At 38.2% G+C, this 20614-nt stretch overlaps 2 protein-coding genes across 5 annotated transcripts; both read right to left on the bottom strand.

Moving 5' to 3' along the window:
- Positions 1–2703: 2703 nt before the first annotated feature.
- LOC110191909 (atrial natriuretic peptide receptor 3) lies at positions 2704–4346 on the bottom strand. The gene is given in 5 exon segments (XM_020962895.2): positions 2704–3122; positions 3180–3382; positions 3449–3632; positions 3689–4057; positions 4060–4346. Coding segments are annotated over 5 exon segments (957 nt in total). The 5' UTR covers positions 4199–4346; the 3' UTR covers positions 2704–3060.
- An 8490-nt stretch (positions 4347–12836) lies between these two features.
- glob1 (globin 1) lies at positions 12837–19970 on the bottom strand. Of its 4 annotated transcripts, none has more exons than XM_020962676.2 (4): positions 19912–19970; positions 13592–13821; positions 13371–13532; positions 12837–13312 (listed from the first exon to the last, which is right to left on the bottom strand). In XM_020962676.2, the coding sequence occupies exons 2-4, from the start codon at positions 13748–13750 to the stop codon at positions 13172–13174; spliced, it is 462 nt and encodes a 153-aa protein (XP_020818335.1). In that variant the 5' UTR covers positions 13751–13821; positions 19912–19970; the 3' UTR covers positions 12837–13171. The 4 variants fall into 4 exon arrangements, with proteins under 4 accessions (XP_020818335.1, XP_020818334.1, XP_020818336.1 ...); XM_020962675.2 differs by lacking the exon at positions 19912–19970 and adding an exon at positions 17611–17958; XM_020962677.2 differs by lacking the exon at positions 19912–19970 and adding an exon at positions 17496–17954.
- Positions 19971–20614: the final 644 nt, after the last annotated feature.

Below are 20614 nucleotides of genomic sequence, written 5' to 3'. Positions count from 1 at the left end.
CACATGTGCGTGTGTGAAGACAAAAATTTTTAACATACTGCAACGGCGGCAAAAAGTTTTTTATTCAGCTACAAGTCACACGTGAAAATTGCGGGAAAAACATGGAAAATTTCCAACGTTTAAGCAATGAAAATTGTAATTAATTCGGTTTCGGGAATGGGGTGTGAGTAATTTAATTGTTTTCTAAATGGAAAATGCATGCGTCCTGATTGAGTTAAGGGGTCTTTATTTTGGTAGCCACGCATCGGAGCGGAATTCCATTTCGAATCGATTATATTCTAATACGATCCGATTCGCCTGCCATCTGAGCCCACTCGCATGTGTCCTGGCTAATTGCAAATGCACTTAGCAGCCAGCCAATCTCCCACACTCAGTAAGCCTCATTTGCATGTGGAACCCTCTCTGGCTCTCGACCATGTTTCTCGGACTCGGATTCGGATTCGGATTCGAGCGGAGCGGGGAGAAGCGGTCGGCACCTTGAGATGGTCCCAGGAATGGCAATCAAAATTCTCCGACTGCACGCCAATCCGGACTATGACCCACCAAGGTTACACACACCCACGATGTTTTCATTTCCTGCTAGCGAATAAATAAACGAAATTTTCGAAAAGCTCTCACAAATTCTTGTGCCATACTTTTGTTGCTGATGAAAAACAAATCCCCTTTGTTAGTTTAAATTTCGAGTGCATTGGGGGATATTTCCGTTTATTGGAGGATAATAAAAATGGTAGGGTCCGTGGAAAGTTTCTTTTAAACTTGAGTTGCAGGAGTTTGTACCTAAAATAAATGTTCCAAAAGTACCACATTAATTGTGTTACCGTTGAGAATAACTGCCAACATATGCTAATTTATAGCTTGCTTTTTGCTTTACTGCCAAGTTAGTTAGCCAAATGGATTTTGTTGTGATGGAGTAGTCCTCCTTGCCGGCAGGATTAACCATAAAAATGGCGGAGAAATGTGCTTGCAGGAGCGTAGCTGAAACCGGGAGCAGCTCCTTAGAGAGCCCGAATTTGTTGTGAGTTGCATACAGAAGAGGTTCCTATGGAATGTGAGTTATGACCGGTTTAATGTCGGATGATTTAGGTCTTTAGAGAATTTCTCTTTTTCGTACCAGTTGCAGTTGCAGTTGGTTGAATGAAACAAAAAAGCCACAAATTCTGTTCAAACGGGAAACATTTTAATTGTCGCTGCCTCTACCCACGGACGTATATATCTTGGCAGCAGCTGGATCTGGAATGTTGGCAGACATGTGCCAAGTGCCAAGGAGCAGGCACCATGAAATGGCAGCTAAGAGCCGCCAAAAGTGGCGACGTTCTCTGCATGACAATGAGCAGCGAAGAAACCAACCTTTTCCCTTTGTTCAAGAGCGAAGAAAGTTATGCAGAATTGTTAGAAGGTGAAAGGGTTGTACGTACTAGAGTCCACTTTGAATATATTGGCACTACTATTGTAAGCTACCTATAAATGAACATTGCAAATGTGGGAATAAAATGAACATTAAATGGTTCTTTTTTATGAGCAAAACAAATTAGGAAAGAAATCCCAGTGGAGAGAACAGTTTTTTCATACTCTTTAGCAACTTAATTAAAAGCAATGTATCACCATTTATTTTAAAAAGCCTATAAAATGCCAAATATGCAAATTGAAAAGCTTAATTTATATTAAAGCCGTAGAGAGATAGATGTGAAAATTTCCCGTTTGACTGATTATAATCAGTTTGCGTTTGTCCACATTAATTTATAAATGCCATAGAGAAAATTCTCTTTTGAAAGGAAGAATAACAGAATATGAAGGAAACTTCTAAAAGAACACTTTTCCCATTCCCAAGTGCAGGTTTTATCCCCTGTTGTCCACAGAACTGACCGATCATTTATCAAATAACACAGCTTTGGCATGTCAAGAGGACGAAAGGGAACGATTTCCGTGCCACAAGCTTCGAATTATGCATAAAATTATTCTTCTTTCTTTTTGTTTCTCATTTTCAATAGCTGCATTTTGATTTGTATTGTTCAAGAAGTCCATCAATCATTACTTTCACTTTGCACTTTAATTTCCACGAGTTTCGCGTCAATTTCCTCTCACTTTCACTTGATTTCCCGTATTTCCGCTTCCGGTTTCGTCCGACTTCGATGTTGTTCACTTGACGGTTTATCACCGGCTTCTGGCGCCTTTTCGCCACATCCCGACTCGGCTGTGGGGTTTCGTCCTCGTTTCGATATCGAAGCACTCGGATTTGCGTGCAACCGGCATTTTTGGCTAGCGAGCAGCTGATGTGGCAAGCTGCACGTGGCACGGCCATAAAGCTTTCGCAGGGCTCTCGGGGTGTGGTGAGGACTTGTTTATGTTTTGCACATAGCGAGGGGTGAAACGAGGGTTTTTCGGGTTGTTTATGTTATTTAATTGTACTCTTTGTGATTTGTATATTTAAGAAAAAATTACAATTGTTCACATATGAAAATGTTTAACAACTTAAACCTAACATTTAAAATTGTGTCAAAAGCGTTTGCTTTTAAGCCCTTCCAGGGTTTTATTCTTTTAGTCAGAAGCTTGCAATAATGTGAAGAAGTCATTTCCGACCCTACAAATCATATATAGTCTTGATCAGCATCATAAGCCCATTCGATATAGCCATGTCTGATTAAAAAATAAATTTTTTTTAATTTTTCAAAATTTCAAAAAATGAAAAATTGGCAAAAATTTAAATTTTATGTGAAGTGTACAGATTTATTAACCGTATTAAAAAGAATACGGGAAAGCTTTCGGAATTAAAATTAATGCATTTTTGGCTTAGTTATAAAATTTTTAAACTTTGATTTGTCGAAGAATTTGACACAGATTTATGATCGATTTACGATTCGGCTTTCCGAAATTAGCTTCCCTCATTGTTTTTCTTCTTTCTGTGCAAAATAAAAAATATTATCTAAATAATAGTTGCTTATATTATGACCTTTATATAGATTTTTGTCGCATTGAGAGTAAATCTAAATATATGAACCATATTTCATATAAATCAAGTATACGCCATGGTGACCCCACTAAGAAAGCTACATTAGCAAAGTTTTACACTCGCATTGCACTCGCTGCGCGGTTGTTGTCTGTACTAGGACGTTGGTGAATCTGCTCTGTTAACCGAACTCGTATGTTAGATAACAGGAATTAGGCGCTGTTCTTGCACTTACTTGCATGTTTATTTCCAATTTCCCGGCGCATTTCCTCCGTGCGATTTGTCAAATTGGGCTCAAGTGGAAACTGGGCGAATGTCATGTTCTCGTTCCGCATTTGTTTTCCCAAGGATTTCATCATCAGGAAGCAGGTGTGCATACCAGCCACGCTTCGCTGGCCATCCCGTTCGTAATAGAAGATGGAATGCGACCAATTGTGCCTGAGAAACGGAAACGGAAACTGTATAAGCTGACATGGCTGTCAGTGTCACTCCAATGGCACTTACCGCTTCATCACGTTTATGGTCAGCTCGGAAATGGTCTCAAAGCTTAGCATTCCCGTGCGGAGCAGCATGTAGAACTCGTCATTGCAATCCGTTTTCTTTTGCTCAAAGTCATAGGTGGAACCGCCCACCGAAATCAATGGAGTGCCCTGGCTGTTGAAATACTTGGTTATCCGGCTAACAGCAGCTGTGGGAAAATAATTGATTACATTTAGAAAACAAATGATGGTGTCTTGTACCCACCCAGAGAATAGTCACAGACGGGACCGAAGATCACCTGGGCGCACTGCTTGATGATCCCATCCATGGCCTTGATCACGCCCAAAGAGGCATCACATTTGGTATCGTGGGCCAACCACTCGAAGTCAATGTGTGGCGGGATGAGAGCCTTGGCGCGGATCTGTTGCTCGGCCACCTTCAGGATGGGCAGGACTCGCGGCAGGGATGCCTGGTACATGTTGTCATCCGGCAGCAGGACCAGAGCTCGGATGGTGCAATTCCTGCCACTCGCATCACAAATGGCTTCACAATCGCGGGCCGGCTCCTCGCGACAGTTGGCCAGGCAGCCCCCGGGACCGAGGATAAGGCCAAGAGCGAGGAGGAGAAGCACAATTTGCTCATTTGAATATTGTTTACACCTACCACCTGAAGGCTAGATACTTCAATCAAATCGCGTGAATCGCAATTCTCGGTTGCTGGTGTTTCATGGTATATGCCGAATATGCTTTGCTCTTTGGTCTGGCTCATTTGCATAGTCTCAGATCTCAATTAGACTTCACAGCAATTGCGGTTTCTCTTCCTTCCTCTCCCTATGATTTTCCCTATCCTTGACTGTGTTTGCTTGTGATTGCTGCAAGGACTCTCGGGTAATTAAGTTGCTTTGATTGCTCTCATAATTAAGCCAGAGTTTGGCCGCTGCATGCTTGCTCCTTCTGCGAATGGTGCGAATCAAGTGATTGAATTCATTAGCAGCTTCCAGGCAGTTTGTGAACATATAAATCATTAAAGTTTTAATGGGTGATAAGTGGGTAGGGAGATAAAACCATAACTGCTCTCTAAGTTAGTCCTTAAGTAAAATATTATTAAAAGTTACCAACAATATACATATCGATCATTTTCTCTTATAATTTTAACTGAATCATGGTGATTTTCTAATCGAATTTAGTTCATGAATGGAATATTCCCACATTGACTCCCACAGGTGATTTATCATTTATTTGAAAGTGTCACTCTGTTTTAAATCAATGTCCTAATTTATACCTATTTTTATCTTGTATATTTATATTATGGTGTCATAAATATAGTTAAGACCTTTCCCTTCTTCAAAGTCAATTATTTAACAATTTCCACTTTTATCAATTGTGAAGATTCCGGGAGTCATAAATATCACAGTCTTGGCCTGTTCGTAAATATCTTTATTTTCCGTTCCGGCAATCACATTCTCAGGCAGATACGCAGTTTATTGATAGGAAAGGGAACAACAAACTTTATCTCTCATTGAAATGCAATTGTGACTTCACAGTGTCTCCAAAGTAAATAAAGCCGTCGAATGCAGAACCTCCCCCGGTGTATTAATCAAATATATTTATATTTATGATCCCCGCCTTAATAACATTATTTGGACAAGCAATGCTGGCTGAATGGTTTGTGGCTTTTACGATTGGTGGAACTGCTGCTTACTCATTGAACATTGCTGCCCAATAATTTGTCCAATTTCCATCGAACTTGATGCAGCAGATAATGAGCATGGGACCTGTTGTTTATGGCTAGTTCCCTGGAATCGCTGGATCGCTGCATGTGGCCATTGATAAGGTTCGAATGATATTTACGGAAATCACGCAAAAAGAAAAAACTTACAATTTGAACGTTTTAAACATTTGGCGTCACAAAACAGTTCCGGCGGCAATCTACTGAAACGTCATTAAGGTGGTAAAACCAACCGAAAAACAAGCCAAACACTTCGACACTGCCAACAATAATAACAAAAACATGTCAAATGGTAGTCAACATGCTGCCATGTCTAGTTAGTAGTTCACCGATTAATAATCTAATCGTGACAAGCGGCAAATGTGTGATGATTGTGTAGAGCCGAGAGTTCATTCAGTTACTCATACGGTTCGCTATCAGAGCTACTCTATATGGTGTGAACTTTAAACTTGAAAGAAAGGATCTTAAAAAAGGATCAAGAAAGTGGATAAGGTGACCATGGAAAAGAGTTTGATTGTAATAGAATTTATACTGATAGCTGAACATATGCTGAATGTTACTTAAAAGGTTGCAAGTTTAAATATGTCTTTGGGATGATGAATATACATATAAATATACTGTCTAAAGATTGTTTAATATTCTAAGATGTTTTCAAATAAATTGTTTAAATCCCAACATATCCTATATCCTTTGCAATTATAACAACGAATGCAGAATTCCCATTCCAAAAAGGATATTTGCACTTGATTAGTTATTAAGAGACACCTTCATTGATTCGTATGCTATTCATACCTACCCCTATTCAGAGTATACTACCATATATTATAACCCATTCCGGATATAGTCAAAAAAGACCACCGGGGCAGTAAACTATTTTCGTATTTCATTCGGGGGCCAGACAAGAGCATAAGTATTTTATCTGGTTACCGATAAAGCGACCTGTGTAGGCTGAACTTGAGATTGCGTATACGCAGATTGGCCAACTTCGATTGCGATTGGAAAGTCCCACAAATGGAACCCCGAAGCAGATGATATGATGATGATGATGATGGAACGGGGAAGCCGCCGGGCCAATCGCTGGGCAAACAAACGCCAAGCAGCTGCAATCGAACATTCGCTGGCAATCGGACCTGTCGCCAATTAATAAGAATTCATCACTTGGCCCGCGGCACTCGACACCGGCCGGTGACAATCTACAAAATACAGAAAATAGAAAATAGAAAACAGAAAACGAATGTCCAATGGCAGGGAGATATCAATAACTCTGTGGGTCATGTGCCTGCCAGCGATAGTAGCGATCGGTGGTTAAGGGGATACCGGAATCAGAGGAGCTACCAATTTCATTTGGCCAAACGAGTGGCAGGGTCGAAAAGTGGCAACATCAATCATACCGAAGCACACTATTTGCATTGATATAGAAGTCCAGAAATAGAAGCGAAGCCAATATTTTCAGCGTTCGCCACTCAAGGCGAATCAAATAAATGTATTAACAAATTGGCATGGACATCATCGGCGACTCTTATCAGGTTCTGGGCCAGCCTTCAGTCGAACGTCAGTTTATTTTTAGCCACCTGATTAAGATCGCGCCGCCCGAAAGCCGTAGGAGAAGGCCCGGCGAATCAATCATGTCCGCCACCACCATTGGCACCACCATTGGCACCACCATTGGCACCACTCGCACCACTGGTTTTTTCCCGGAGCCTGCCCGTAAGCCCATCGATGGTAGACGGTGCTAAGCCCCGCACTCAGGAACCCAGACACACATGGAAGCGGCCCGTGCTCGTATTTGCCGAACCTTTATTCATGTTCCTCAGTCTCTGCCTCTGGCTGCTCCCCGTTTTATCAAGCACTCGATGTGTAATGCAAACAAATCTAAATCGAGGGTTTTGGGGTTTTGCATGCGTGCTGTAACCGAGAACGGCCAAAACAAACTTGTTGACCAAGAAAATGCCTTTGGGGCGAAACTCTAAACTGTGTATGCAGTGTATTGGGGATATATTTCAAAGGGGGAGCAATTACTCATCAAGCCAAATATTTACGATTTGGGAAATTAAGTCAATTTGATTAAGAAAGTAATTTCTACAATTTGCTAAATGAATTTCATATTTTTAATCAACTGTTCTAAAAGAAAAAACGGAAAACTAACTAAGTTTTTAATTTATCTTAGTAACCAAAAAACATGATTTAAATACTTTCGAAACTGCAAGGAATTTTTATATTTTTCCTATTGAATTTTGATATAGTTTTCTTTCTTAGTTATTATTATTCTACCACTTAAACTTACCCTTCCCAGTTTAGCCAGTGATCCAACGCAATTTCTATTTATATACAGAGTTACCCAATGCCAATAATAAGTACAAATAGAATGAAATGTAAACTTGTACATGGAGTACAACACTCAATTAATTGTCGCACTTCAATCCGTGCTACTACTTCACGCTTTTTATGTTCAATATCAATCTATATATTTTTTATAGGAGCTATATAACCTTTGGCAAATAGACGCAGCGATCGAATGGAAATGAACAAGAAGACAAACCGTCTACGATTGGGCCTTTTTCTTCGGCTATTTATAGACATTTGTTTATTTTTAATGTGCAATCAAGCTGCCTTTTCTGCCGTCTGTCTGCCCCGCTCGATAAGATTACGGAAAAGTCTATAATAAATACACACACACGATATTCTCACCCCTGCAACGCGTGCGAATCCATACGGACATCAAAAAAGAGTCAGTTGCCAACCCCGATTTCAATATCTTACTGCAATATCAGCCTACTCGAAAATATATACAAATCGGTTTTAGATCTCCTCCATTTGCATGGAAACTTAAATATCCATTTGTCACCCAAGTATAATTCAAAGGGCTTTGACAATGCTAAATTTATATTATTTATGAATTTTTAATGCCGGCTTAGTTTCAATTAGATTTAAAAAAGGCAAACGGGGGTAAAAATAATGATCGGTTTCAGTTGGGATTTGTGGGATTCCCTTGATGCTTTTGACCCTGTTTTTTGTTTATTGTCTAGACAACACAGATAGTCTTCAACTCTGACCCCAAACACTTTAACAAGTGACCGTGCAGGCGTCGTGTTAAAGTCCAGGGAATGGCTTGGCTTGTGCAGCTCAACTGAGGTTTAACGAACCGTAATTAAATCTCTGCTTAAATGGATTTAATTAATTTTGGTCGTGTTTAAGTGTCCGGTGTGCAATGGCACCACATGGCCGGGCATTAAATGGTCTTTAATTTGGGCCATTCATGCAGTATTTTGTGGAGGATATAACACTGCGTAAAGTATGGAATTAGCACCACAAAATGTGCAATTTGCAGTGACACTTCCTATTCGCTGATTAATATCAAAACTTTTCTCCTTACCACTGAACATCAAAACATTTTCGGTGCCAAGATAAACTTGCTGGAAACTTGGCAGGAAAATAAACTTTTGGGGTTTTGCTATTTTGAGCTGATTTGGCGAGGAAAGTTTTGCCAAACCCTTTTGTTGAAAAATATGCACATGTTTACTCGGGTATTGGCTTACCAATTGATTAGTGAATATTTACGTTATCATTTGGCTAGAGCTGTGCAATATGCCAGACGGGGGTGTGTTCGCATGTTTCGCCCCCTTTTTTTGTGTATATTACGTATACGCCCCATGGTGTTTGCCTTACTATAATGCTGCCTACTTAACAGTATCGACCTCGAATGTGTCACTTTCCATTCGAGTTGGCCTCTCCTCCCCCAAATAGTGCTCTAAATTTATGCTAAGCAGTTATGGTGCTGACAGCGAGCGAAGAGAAAACCGGATAATGTGTATTTTTGCACTACCCACAATCTGCAGGAAAACATTCGCTTATTTAATGAGCTGTTCTTCTGGCGAGAAAACGATTTAATATTTCCGCACCTTAAGAGATTTAAAAGTTTGGTCCTAGTTGCCCAAGGCAGCAAGTCTCTTCCTCCTTTATGTTTGGCCAAAGAAATCTCGATGCGGCGAAGCAGCAAAGAATCCGCCTCAATGATTTATGCAAATTCAATAATAACAGAATGCGGCGTGTGAGTGAAATGTGCGATACAAAGTCAACTCTCACCCCTTTTCTCGATGCCAGCTTACTTTGTCTACACACAACCCCTTTGGGAATTTTGCGTCTAGGTATTTTATTTTAATTTCGTAACTAGACGGAGGCAACTTTTGCGATATTTGCCCCGGGGACAAGTGCTGTTTTGCAATCATTTGCTTTTATCACGGCGGAGAAGGAGTCTCCTCCCCATCCTCTGGGGTGTGAGAAAGTGAGAAATTTGCATGAAATATTCCTGGTAAGTGGGACGGTTTAATCCGGAGCAGCAGCCTCTGGCCCGGAACATGTTTTGTAAGAGCTTATAAGGACTTGTCAATGTCCGGAATGCCTTGTTCAAGCTGCTTCTCCAGAGGAGAATATCCATTAAAATGACTCACCCGTTGCCGTTGTTTGGGTTTAAAAATTTCAAACGTTTATGGAAATCTATTCACAAAATTTTCCCCCCTCTTTGTGGGGATTATAAACTTTTTATGGCTTTCAGATATTAAGCATTAGATATTTTCAATTTTCAATTTATTCACATTTGTTTTCACTGGGCTAGTTTGTGGAAAAACGAAAAGCACCCGATATATATGTATATTTAGAACACTCAGCCGTGCAGGAAAACACAATTTTTGGCAGTCGACGGCTGTAGAATCAAAAAAATATATCACCAATTATATCGCGCGAAATTTATTGCCATTAAAAGTGATTTTCACGACCGCTAGAACGTGCGCGTCGCCGGGATTGAACTGAAATTGGCGGTCGCTTTGGTAAACTGTTCACTTTGTTATTTTTTGCTCTTAATTATTGGCCAAACTATGGAAAAGCTCGTCGACGGCATTTCTGCGGAGCGTTTCACCAATGCACAGCACGCACACAGACCCGCCGAAACTCACCAATGCCCGATGTTGTGTGATAAGAACCTCTGGCGATAACAGCCGGACCCTAACAGTGCTGTTAGGTCAACGGGGTCTGTTAGCCGGAGGCGTTTGTTAATTGGCCAAGAACATGGAAATATCCGCCAAGAAACGCCCACAATTAACGCGTTTCTAGCGACTCTAAGGCGGGGAGAGTTAGATAAGAGTATTGATGACCTTTGATATGTCTTTATAATTTAGTAAAGTTTAAAGAAAATTCTCAATTGATAACAAGTCTCACATTTATCAGGATACTTATGATTATAAATGTTTTTCTCCCTTTCGTGCAGCACAATCTTTTGAGAGTTTATTAAAAAAATCATTTTCATGAAATTTTACACAAAATTTTAGACTAATATAATATGGCTATACCTCAAACTTGATGAAAATCTGTTGAAAACTGAAAATGTTATAATTTTTTTTGTAAACATTTTCCGGTCATTCCAATGGCAGCTATATGATATAGTCGTCGGTTCCGACATATATACGACTGAGAGTATATAGAAGGCTAACTACAAAGTTTCATTCAGATAGCTTCAAAACTGAGAAACTAGTTTGGGTAGAAACGGACAGACGGACAGACGGATAGACGGGCATGGCTAGATCGACTCGGCTGTTGATCCTGATCAAGAATATATATACTTTATATAGTCGGAGGTGCCTCCTTCACTGCGTTGCGAACTTCTGACTGAAATTATAATACCCTGCAATGGTATAAAAAAAAAGAAAAGGAAACAAACAAGGAAAAAAAATCCTAAATAGGCTTATATTAGCAAGCTTAAAATACTTATTTTTTGAGCGGGTTTTTGTGTGAAGAATTACTTTTAAAAAATACCTATTAATTCTTAAAAATTCTTTCACAATTATAAGCATACTTATTCTTATATATTTTTTTATCTCTTTCGATTATCACCATTTTATAAAGTCTTATTATTATTAAATTGTTATTTATAGCCAATAGTAAATTATTAACAAAAGATATGCTCTCATTTTATTCACCTATACATTATAATTATATTTGTTTTACATCACAATTTGTGCTCCACAATCTCTACCGATCGTTTGTTAAAATAAAATTTGATACAAAATTATAAACTGATAAAAATGATCTCAAATTTATCTGGATACTTATAATTTTTAATGTTTTTTTTCCCTATCAGTTTGATATGTATCATTTTTTATAACTTTACAAAAAATAAAATTTTACACAAAATTGTAAAATAATATGAAACGGCTATATCTCAAATTTGATGAAAATCTGTTAAAAACTGAAAATGTTATACTTTTAAATTGAATTAATTTCTCGATCGTTCCTATGGGAACTATATGATATAGTCGTCCAATTTTCATAAAATTTTACACAAAATTTTAAAATAATATGAAATGGCTATATGTCGAATTTGATCAAATTCTGTTGAAAACTAAAAATGTTATAATTTTTTTTGTAAAAATTTTCCGGTCATTCCTATGGCAGCTATATGATATAGTCGTCCGATCCGGCCCGTTCCGACGTATATACGAGTGAGACAGACAGACAGACGGACAGACGGACATGGCTAGATCGACTCGGCTGTTGGTCCTGATCAAGAATATATATACTTTATATAGTCGGAGGTGCCTCCTTCACTGCGTTGCAAACTTCTGACTGAAATTATAATACCCTGGAAGGGTATAATAATAAAGAACTAAATCAAATAAAGATCCTAATATCTTAACAAGATGTAATTCCCTTTGATTTCTTGCTGTTACTTTAACTTTGCAGGTAAGCATAAATTGAACAAAAAATCTCAAACACTGTTTAAATTTGTCTGGAAATGGCCAGTGAAATCGAAATGCACCCGTTCTGCATTTTTTTAAAGGATACTGAAGAAGATTGATTAATTTTTGTAGAGTGTGTAACTAAAAAAGGCTATGTCAATGGTATTTATAAGTAAATATGATGATTTCACTTCTTGTTTCCAAATGAATGATTTATAGTGAAAGCAATTTTTAAAACAAGCTTTTTAATCTTTTTCCCCTCCATTTCCGTAATTTTCTAACACTTTGCAATGTCCTTAATGCGCTTTTCTATTTGGCATCCATGGCGTATACGCAATGTCATCATGCGCGCATTGCTCATACGCCCCATATTGTTTGCCAGGACACGCATCTCGGCTAAAAATGGCAGAAGCTGCTTTTCCAGCATTTCCCGCCGTTTTTCCCCTTTTGTGCTCTCAAGTGTGGGAAAAATTAATAGCATTTTTAGGGTGGCAGCAAGCCGCTGAGCGATGTTTGCCATTGTTTTGCCCAACTTTCAGTTACGAGTTGCGGCTGGGAAAAAATCAGGCAGAGCGGAAATGGTTTTCAAGTGAGCTTAAATGCTTTTCCCGTTTGTCCTATTTATGAACGAGTGAGCAATTATTGTAATTATGATTCTATGTGGATTTGCAGAACAAAAAAGTGGAGAGCCGCAACAAATGCACACAATTTGAATCAGAAAAGTAATGTAAAGTAGGGTATTAAAAGGGGTTGTAAAGTAGGCAATACAGCGATTATTATCAAAAGAAAATTAGTTAAAATTAAACTGCATAGTTACTTAAACAATTTTAAGAAACAATGTACTTGAACTCTGACAAAAAATGTATAGAATATATTGCTTTATAATAAAATATAGGAATACTAAAGAATCAAGTACTTTTTATGTATCAAAAATCAAATCAAAGCAAATAATATAATCACGATTAGAAAATGAACTTTATTTATAAGTTGGTATTATTTCTCTCTTTGCTGATTTCATTTATTCCTTTTGTTATCAAGTGCTTAAGGCTGACAATGGGTTAAAGCTTTACAGAGCAATGCAAGTGCGGGTGTGTGGGCGTGTGTGTTGTTGTGTGGTGTGTGAATAGCTCTACGTAGACATACGTTTTGGGTGTTTTGTTTTTGGACATTCGCATTCATTATTACAAAACGAGAATAGCTAACATTTATCAATTACTTAGAACTACATAAGCTGTGCATGTGTTGCATGTGCCACCACCGGCATCAGTAGCATTCGCTGTAGGTGCCTCCTCTACTTGGCGTTGCCGTCGTCGTCGATCGCCTTGAAGATGATGCCGTAGACATGGTCCACCAGCTTGGCCCACGTGGCCGCTTGGCTCTCGTCCAGACTGCAGGCTGCGGTCAGGACATCCAGGATAACGCCTTTCAGTTGCTATTAATAGGGAAATAATTACGTTATTAATTATATTTGAATATAAACAACGGCTTACATTGTACGACTCCTTGGTAATGGTTCGCGGTATGTGACTGACCGCCACCTTGGTCCAGATCTCGTCCAGTTTCTCCAGATCGCCATCCTGCCCAAGAACCTGAATGGACTCATCGAACACTCGGATGATCCTGCCAGCATGCGCCCTAAAGCGTGCATTTCCCTAGGAAATATGTAAATTAATATTAAATATATTAAATATAAATAAATAATTCAACTCACGGGCAGCTCCTCGAGGGGAACATCACGGAAGGGGAACTTCTCCAAGTTGGACGGATAGAGGTTGAAGAACTGCGTCAATATCGCCGCTCCAGAATCTGTGGGTGTTGCCACGGGAATTTCCCAGGTCTTTTTGATCAATTGCACCTCATCGCTGTTCATGGTTGCGCTCCGTTTTTCCTCAGTTTTTCACTCTTTTTCACTCTCTCTTAAAGTTCCGCGCGGCTTTCAAGCTGAAAAAAAAGGGAAGGGAAAATAGATAATTTTTTTCTCAGTTATAATTGAAATTGACAGTTTTACAATGTTGCTGTGCGGACAGAAACGGGAATCAAAACAACAGACTATAACAGTGACTTATATAAATGTGCGCACAGCACGTGCTAAAAGTCAATGCCTTTGCAAACAGCAAAAATAACATCTTCATCATCTTTATCATCATGGTGATGATCATCATCATCGTTATATCCAACCGCAAATTAACGTCTGTCAGTTAAGCCCAAAGCTAAAGCCCAATAACACCGCCTACCCCTAAACCCCAATTACTCATACAATTTTAAACATCAATCAAGTTTTGGTGATGGTACCGTGATTTGCAATTAATAATACATAAGGTTTAAATTGAGTAAAAGACATTTTAAAATCAATTTTTATAGTACGATATTCGTTGTATAAATTAATCAGAAGCTTGCTAAAACCAACGACTTATTCCTTGTAATACGTTTAGTATATAACAGATAAAGAATTCTCCTAAAATTCTCGCTTCAATGTAAGTCTAGTAAGTACTCTTGATAAAAATTTAATTATTTGTTTCAATATCATAATAATCATTATATAAATAATGCAATATCGTATTAAATTAATATATCGGCTTCTGCAAATGACCATCTCTAGTCACCTCTCAGCCAGCCTGGTCTGCTCTCGAGTTCATTAGCTGACCCATCCTCCCCCTCCCCCGCCTAAAACCATACCGATTCCCTACGGCTGCTATTTGCTGGCAAAAAAAATTATTATCTGCTCACCGAGAGAAAAGCAGAGAACTGGGGAAAATGTATTGAGAACGGTAGAATTCTCTCTACGAAAAGCGGAAATGTAAACAGAACGCACAGAAATGTGCCAAAAATCGTGAAAATATATCAAATTCAAAATAACGCCGCCACAAAATGTATGTGAAAAAAATAAAACAACAAAATTAAACGCACATCAATATGAAAATGCAAAATAAATAAATATTTATGACAATACAATACAAAAAGTATGCCACAACAACAACAAAGTCAAATTGCCAATCCAAAAGTGGAAAATAAATATTTATGAGACCACAGGAAAATGCCCATTTAGCCAACGGAATTTGATGAATAATAAATAAAGTGGAATATTTGCATTTAGCTGTTCTGTCTTAAGTTTTTCCTCTATCCTCCAATGAAAGCAGAAGAGGGGGGGTGGGGGCGGAAAAACAAAGACAAAGACAGAGGCAAAGCCAGGCCAAAGAAACGTATTCTCTGCAAATATAACAAAAGGAAGCAAACTCAAAAGCTTATTAAAAATTTACAAACTGACAAACAGGCAGAGTCGAGTCGGTATGTTGATACACAGAAAACAAAGGGGCAGGGGCAGGGGCAGGGGCAGGTGGAGGGGCAGGTGGAGGGGCATGTTAATAAACAGTCAGATATTCCAGGAAAATGGACTCAAGTGCAGCCGCAGCAGGTGGCCGCCATGTTATTGTTGCCTTTCGCTGCGGTAAAAACAAGCAAGCAGCGGTGGGTGGTGGCAAGTGGTGTTGCAGGCACAGAGATCCCCACTATAAGCACTATAAAAAATGTGCCATCTCTCCAGTAACCTTGTCTACAAGACCTCTGCCCCCTCTCCCGTGGTAGCACTGCCATGCCGGCACCATGTGAACTTGTTCCGTGGCCAGGACGAAGCTTGTCAGTGTGTGTGTGTGTGTGTGTGCGTCCTGTAATATCCTTCGTGCCCAAATGGCCTGTGGCTTTTGCGGTTTGAAGTCTCGGCCTGTAAGTGTATAAGTGCTGTGTTTCTCTCTCTGTGTGTGTGAGTGTGAGTGTGTATCTGTGTGTGTGCCTGCTGCAGTCAAGAGTGAAAAAAGGCAGCCACAAATCAAGCGTTGCCTTGTATCTATGCACTGACAGAAAACTTGACACTAAGTTAAATAGGAAGGTTTTTAAATGGGTTTAAATATTTTTTATATTATTAAAGCCATAAATATTTATCTTCTCTTAAGGATAAATGTTTCAGAACTAAATACACACGTTTGCAGTTTATTTATCTACCTTTTTTCCCACTGCTTAACTTTTTAGTGTCTGTGTGTGAGGGGCAGAGTGTTGCCAGTAAGGACATTGAGCGCTTAATTAAATTAAGGCAAACTTGATGGACAGCTACTAGACAGCCAGCCGAAAGGGGACGTTGGGTCGGTGGGGCGGTGGGTGGCTTTGGTAGGCAGTTTGGTTGATGGGACAGGTGTGAACGGTGTGCCGGAAGGCAGCAGTCAGACTGGCAGGCAGGCAGGTCAGGTGTTGCCAAAGTGCCTTGTACAGGACTCGCTCTGTGTCTGTGTGGAGAACGTACCTGTGTACCTGTATATTTGTTTTGTGATGCTGCCACTCAAGTGTCGCTATGGATTCGGTTGCAATTCCCTCGCTCTCACCCTTTATCACGCGATCTGTGTATTTATTTTATGAAACTCAAAAACAACATTCTGTCGGTTGCCAAGTGCCAGGATGAGAAGTGCTGTGAACTCTCGAAATATGACCATGGCTATAACCACTTCAAAAAAACAGTGTTCAATGGCTGCAAAAGTTCATGGCGGCGTAACAGATTTCATATAGAGAAATTTAAAGCTTTGAAATCGGATTTGGCACAGGTTTAGCACAAAAAAAAATATAGAAATCAGTACAAAGGATTTTTTTGAGGATGAAATTGAACGAGTTAGATTTGTTAAACTACTAATACAGCTGAAGAAAGGTCTAAAAAACAAGCTAACAATACTAATAGAATGTAGTAAATTAACTATATAATATATATATATATTAATTATATAAGATGTACACGTAATTAAGGATGTCTAAAATGTGTTTAAGGTTTAGAATCGTTTGTGAATCAGAGATAACTAAATTTTTAAACACTGAATCTGAGGGTATTTTTCAAATATTCGTTCTTTAAACAACTTAAATCGTTTAATATAAAGATTAAGGTTGAGGGTTTTGGCATAAATACATAAATATGTATATTATTATAGCTCAACTCAAAGTATGTGCAAACCGCCTCAAAAGTAAAGTTAATTAAACATTAAAGAAACCTTTGCAGGTCCCTTTTATCTAATATACATATTAGAACTTAGAACTTAGTAAAAGGGGAAAGAAAAGGAAGAAAATCCATAGCTAATAAAGCTAGTTTAAATATTAAAAAACTGCTAAAGAGTCCGTTTAACTTAAATACACGTAATCAAATGACAATTTAAATCATTTCCAACTCAAAACAAAATCACTTTTCATAACAAATGATACACTTCAGAGTCCTTTAAATTGTCTTTAAAGCCGCAGCCTGAATGCCACAGTCCAGTTCCCACAGTCACACACTCGAACATACACACGGATGCACATTCATGGTGCTCATCACAGGACATTAAGGATAATGACTGCCACAACAACAACAACAAATGGTAATCACAAAAAACAACAATAACAATCTGCTGCTGCTGCTGCTGCTCGCCAAAGGCGACACTTGTTTGCAAGGACACCACAGAAATCCATAAATTCCAAGTCCGCTGCTGTGCGCCTTTTTTATGGTTTACACAACGGATATCGCCTGTGGACCGTTTGGAAACTTAAATATTTATATATATAAACAATATATATATATATATAGTTGGGGTGGGGGAAGGGAAACGCACGGTAAGAGCGTTAATCAGCTGTTGCCTGTTGAGCGCGGCAGATGCGGAAGATAGATAAACGCAACGCGTATTTACAGTTCGCTTGCGTTTGCCTTTGCCGTGTGCTTTTATTCACCCAATTCTTTCATAATTCCGCTAGCGTTCCACTATCGTTCAATTTGTTGCTCGCACTTTCGTTATATTTATTTTTTATTTCCTTGTCCCGCTTTTGCTGTATTTTGTTTACTATTTTTCTCTTTTTATTTCAAACACTGCAAGCTTAAAAATCGTTGACTAAATATTCGCACTTTTGAAAAATAATGTAATTTATAATTAAACAATTAGTTTGAACCGCTGCTGTATTTGTTTACAATTTTGATTCTTTTAAAATATTTTTCTGGCGAATTTTTTACGCCCGAAGACCGACGACTAAAAAACGGGACTGAAAGCACATATTGCATTTACACTCGTTGGGGCTATGGGTCTTACATTTGGAGCTCTGGGCTCTCCCAATACGAAAGCTTAAACTTTTACTCAATTTGTTATTCTCAGAGAGAATTCTGTTAACTTTCTAAGCTTACAGAATATACGAGCTATAGGGGGCGATGCATTGGGGCGACAAAAAAACTGTAAACCAGTGATAGTTTGTATTACAACTGCAAAGCTTAATTTATAAAAATGCTATATTTATTGTAAAGATAGTCTATAATTAAAAATTAAAACTCATACATAGGAGTAAAGATAAAATCACAGACTTAAAACCATGCCATTTATTAAACATCATAATTTGATCTTGTCCGGAATATCGTTCCCTGTTGCTAATATATCTTTTATGCCAAAATACCTTCTGTTAATTAACAGCTTCGAGCAAAGTTCTGCCACAATATGAGCTCTTTTTGGTCAAAACTTGAGCTTTTGGCTTTCGGTTTGAGCCAAAGAGGGAATAGTCTTCTCCATGCCGGCACAGAATTGTGAAGAGCGAGAATTTTTTTGAGTGCCCGCCAAAACCGCATTGAGTTAAAGCTGTCAGGAAACAAGAGATAGAGTGAGCCCCAACAGAGGCGTAGCCTTAAGGGGTGCCCCACCTGTCCTCTTAATTGACATTCCGTTCAGGCAAAACACACACCTGCGAATGCTTTACCTATAAGGCTTACCCATCTAATAATAAGTGCCAAATCCGATTCCACCGGGAAGCCCAGGAGGCCCAAATCTGAACGGGCCCAAATGCCACCTGTAGACCTTCCAAAGTTATAAAATAAAGAGCAGTCTAACGTACGCTTTGCCAAAGTTCTCTCTCAGAAGTTTAAGCTTAAAGTGGCAGAAAGCTTACATAAATTTTTCAGCTGGTGCTTAATTCAAAATAAAATAAAAATAACAAAAAAAGTTACAAATAATTTTGCTAGAAGTGGTAATTTAATTAGGAAACCTTTCCCAGAAATTCACAGACTTAAACTAAAATGACTTATTAACTTTGCCAACATCTTTGTGTTTTCTTTAAATCAGTAGAGTTCTATATTAAATTATTAAATTAACCGACTAGTATTTAATTTTTAATAATTTCTTTGAATGTTAAAGCTTTATGAAAATCGATTGTTATGAATAATTTTATAGGACTATTTTTATTAACGAATCAATGTTTAAATAGCCATATCTAAGTAAAAAATGAATTAAATTCAAATCGGAAATATGTTCTGTATTAGTTTTTATTAGGTTAATAAATCTACTTACATAATTTAGAAAAATTCAATTTTTTATTAAATTTTGACAATTTTAACGATGTAACCCCTTATAAAAATTTTAAATTCCGAAAAAAAATTTAAAAATTTAGTTTTCTTCCGGACATGGTTAAATCGATTCAGCTGTTAACTCTGAACAAGAATATTGGGTCGGAAATGACTTCTTAAATGATTTATACCCTTTAAGGCTGTAAGAATACCCCATTGTAGGAATTTAATTAGGATTTTAACAGTACTTATTTTAATATCTTCCATATACTCTTATTCTTTTTATCTTCTAACATATAAATTTCAGATTTTGACGATGATCTTTACTAATGCAATCAATTTATTTATTTTTCTTGTGATTGTTACCTCAGTAACTCTTATCAAAGAAAGCGATTATGCCCGAGCCAAATACTCTCACAATTCCAGACAAACAAGTACGCATTATCAATTGTATAATCAATGTGCTTCTACTATTTTTATAACTTTTGCAATTCACTATCACTAACTGAACAGACCCCACCATTTGATACCCAATAAGACCCGGGAAGCATAGAAAAATAAACAAACAAAAGCCGAATGTCACACCACACAATACCACCATAATTGTTTATTGTACACTCATTGGGACTGACAATTGGGGAGTGTAATCAGCCCAATTAATAATATTTGCATCTAGGGATACGATAGAACACTAGAATTCAATTGACACTCACTGGGATCGTTCCGATTAAAATGCCGAGCAACTGCACACGACGCCGTTAAAATTCAAACTGAACAGAATGCCTGCCCCGCGGGTGCCTTATAAAAGATTCCCGAGTGCCACAGCCACCAAGCAACGCCTTTGTGTACAAAAAGTTCCCGAACTGGTAATCTTCGGTTGCTATCAATGAAGACAAAACCGAGGCACTGTCATAGATGAGGGGGTCTTGGGGTCAGCTTGGGTGAAAGTATACATAGACATGGCCTGGCTACATATTTCCCCAAATCGAGTATATATTGCGTGAGAATGTTTGGGGGAATATTTTAAAAACATAATTAATGCACTAATCAATAGAATGAACACGCGCTCTAAGCCCTTGGGGCTGATCGCAGCTACAGACATTAGATGAAAGGAAATAAGAACAGGTTTCAGATGTGTTTCGAGATAGATCTGCCCCAGAGAAGTGCCGGAACTCTCAATTGTGTCTACATAGCTGAGCTAAACATATTTTTCTTTGTATTACCAAACAAAATCTTATTTATATGCTTATCTGTTCTTATCTGTATAGATTTTATGATTGCAGCTTAAATATTAATTGTTAGAAAACTAATTTAAAACATGCTCTATCTTTCTCTAGAGTTTCGTGATTAATTTAATAGTTCCAAAGATTCTAGAAGAAAACTCAAAATTATTTTCATGCTATTTATTTAATCAAA

The sequence above is a fragment of the Drosophila serrata genome, unplaced genomic scaffold, assembly GCF_035046125.1.
Source record: "Drosophila serrata isolate PLE 108 unplaced genomic scaffold, ASM3504612v1 contig_360, whole genome shotgun sequence".
NCBI classification, from domain to species: Eukaryota; Metazoa; Arthropoda; class Insecta; order Diptera; family Drosophilidae; genus Drosophila; species Drosophila serrata.
The sequence above is the reverse complement of the archived record's forward strand: the minus strand, read 5'-3'. Positions and strand labels throughout refer to the sequence as shown.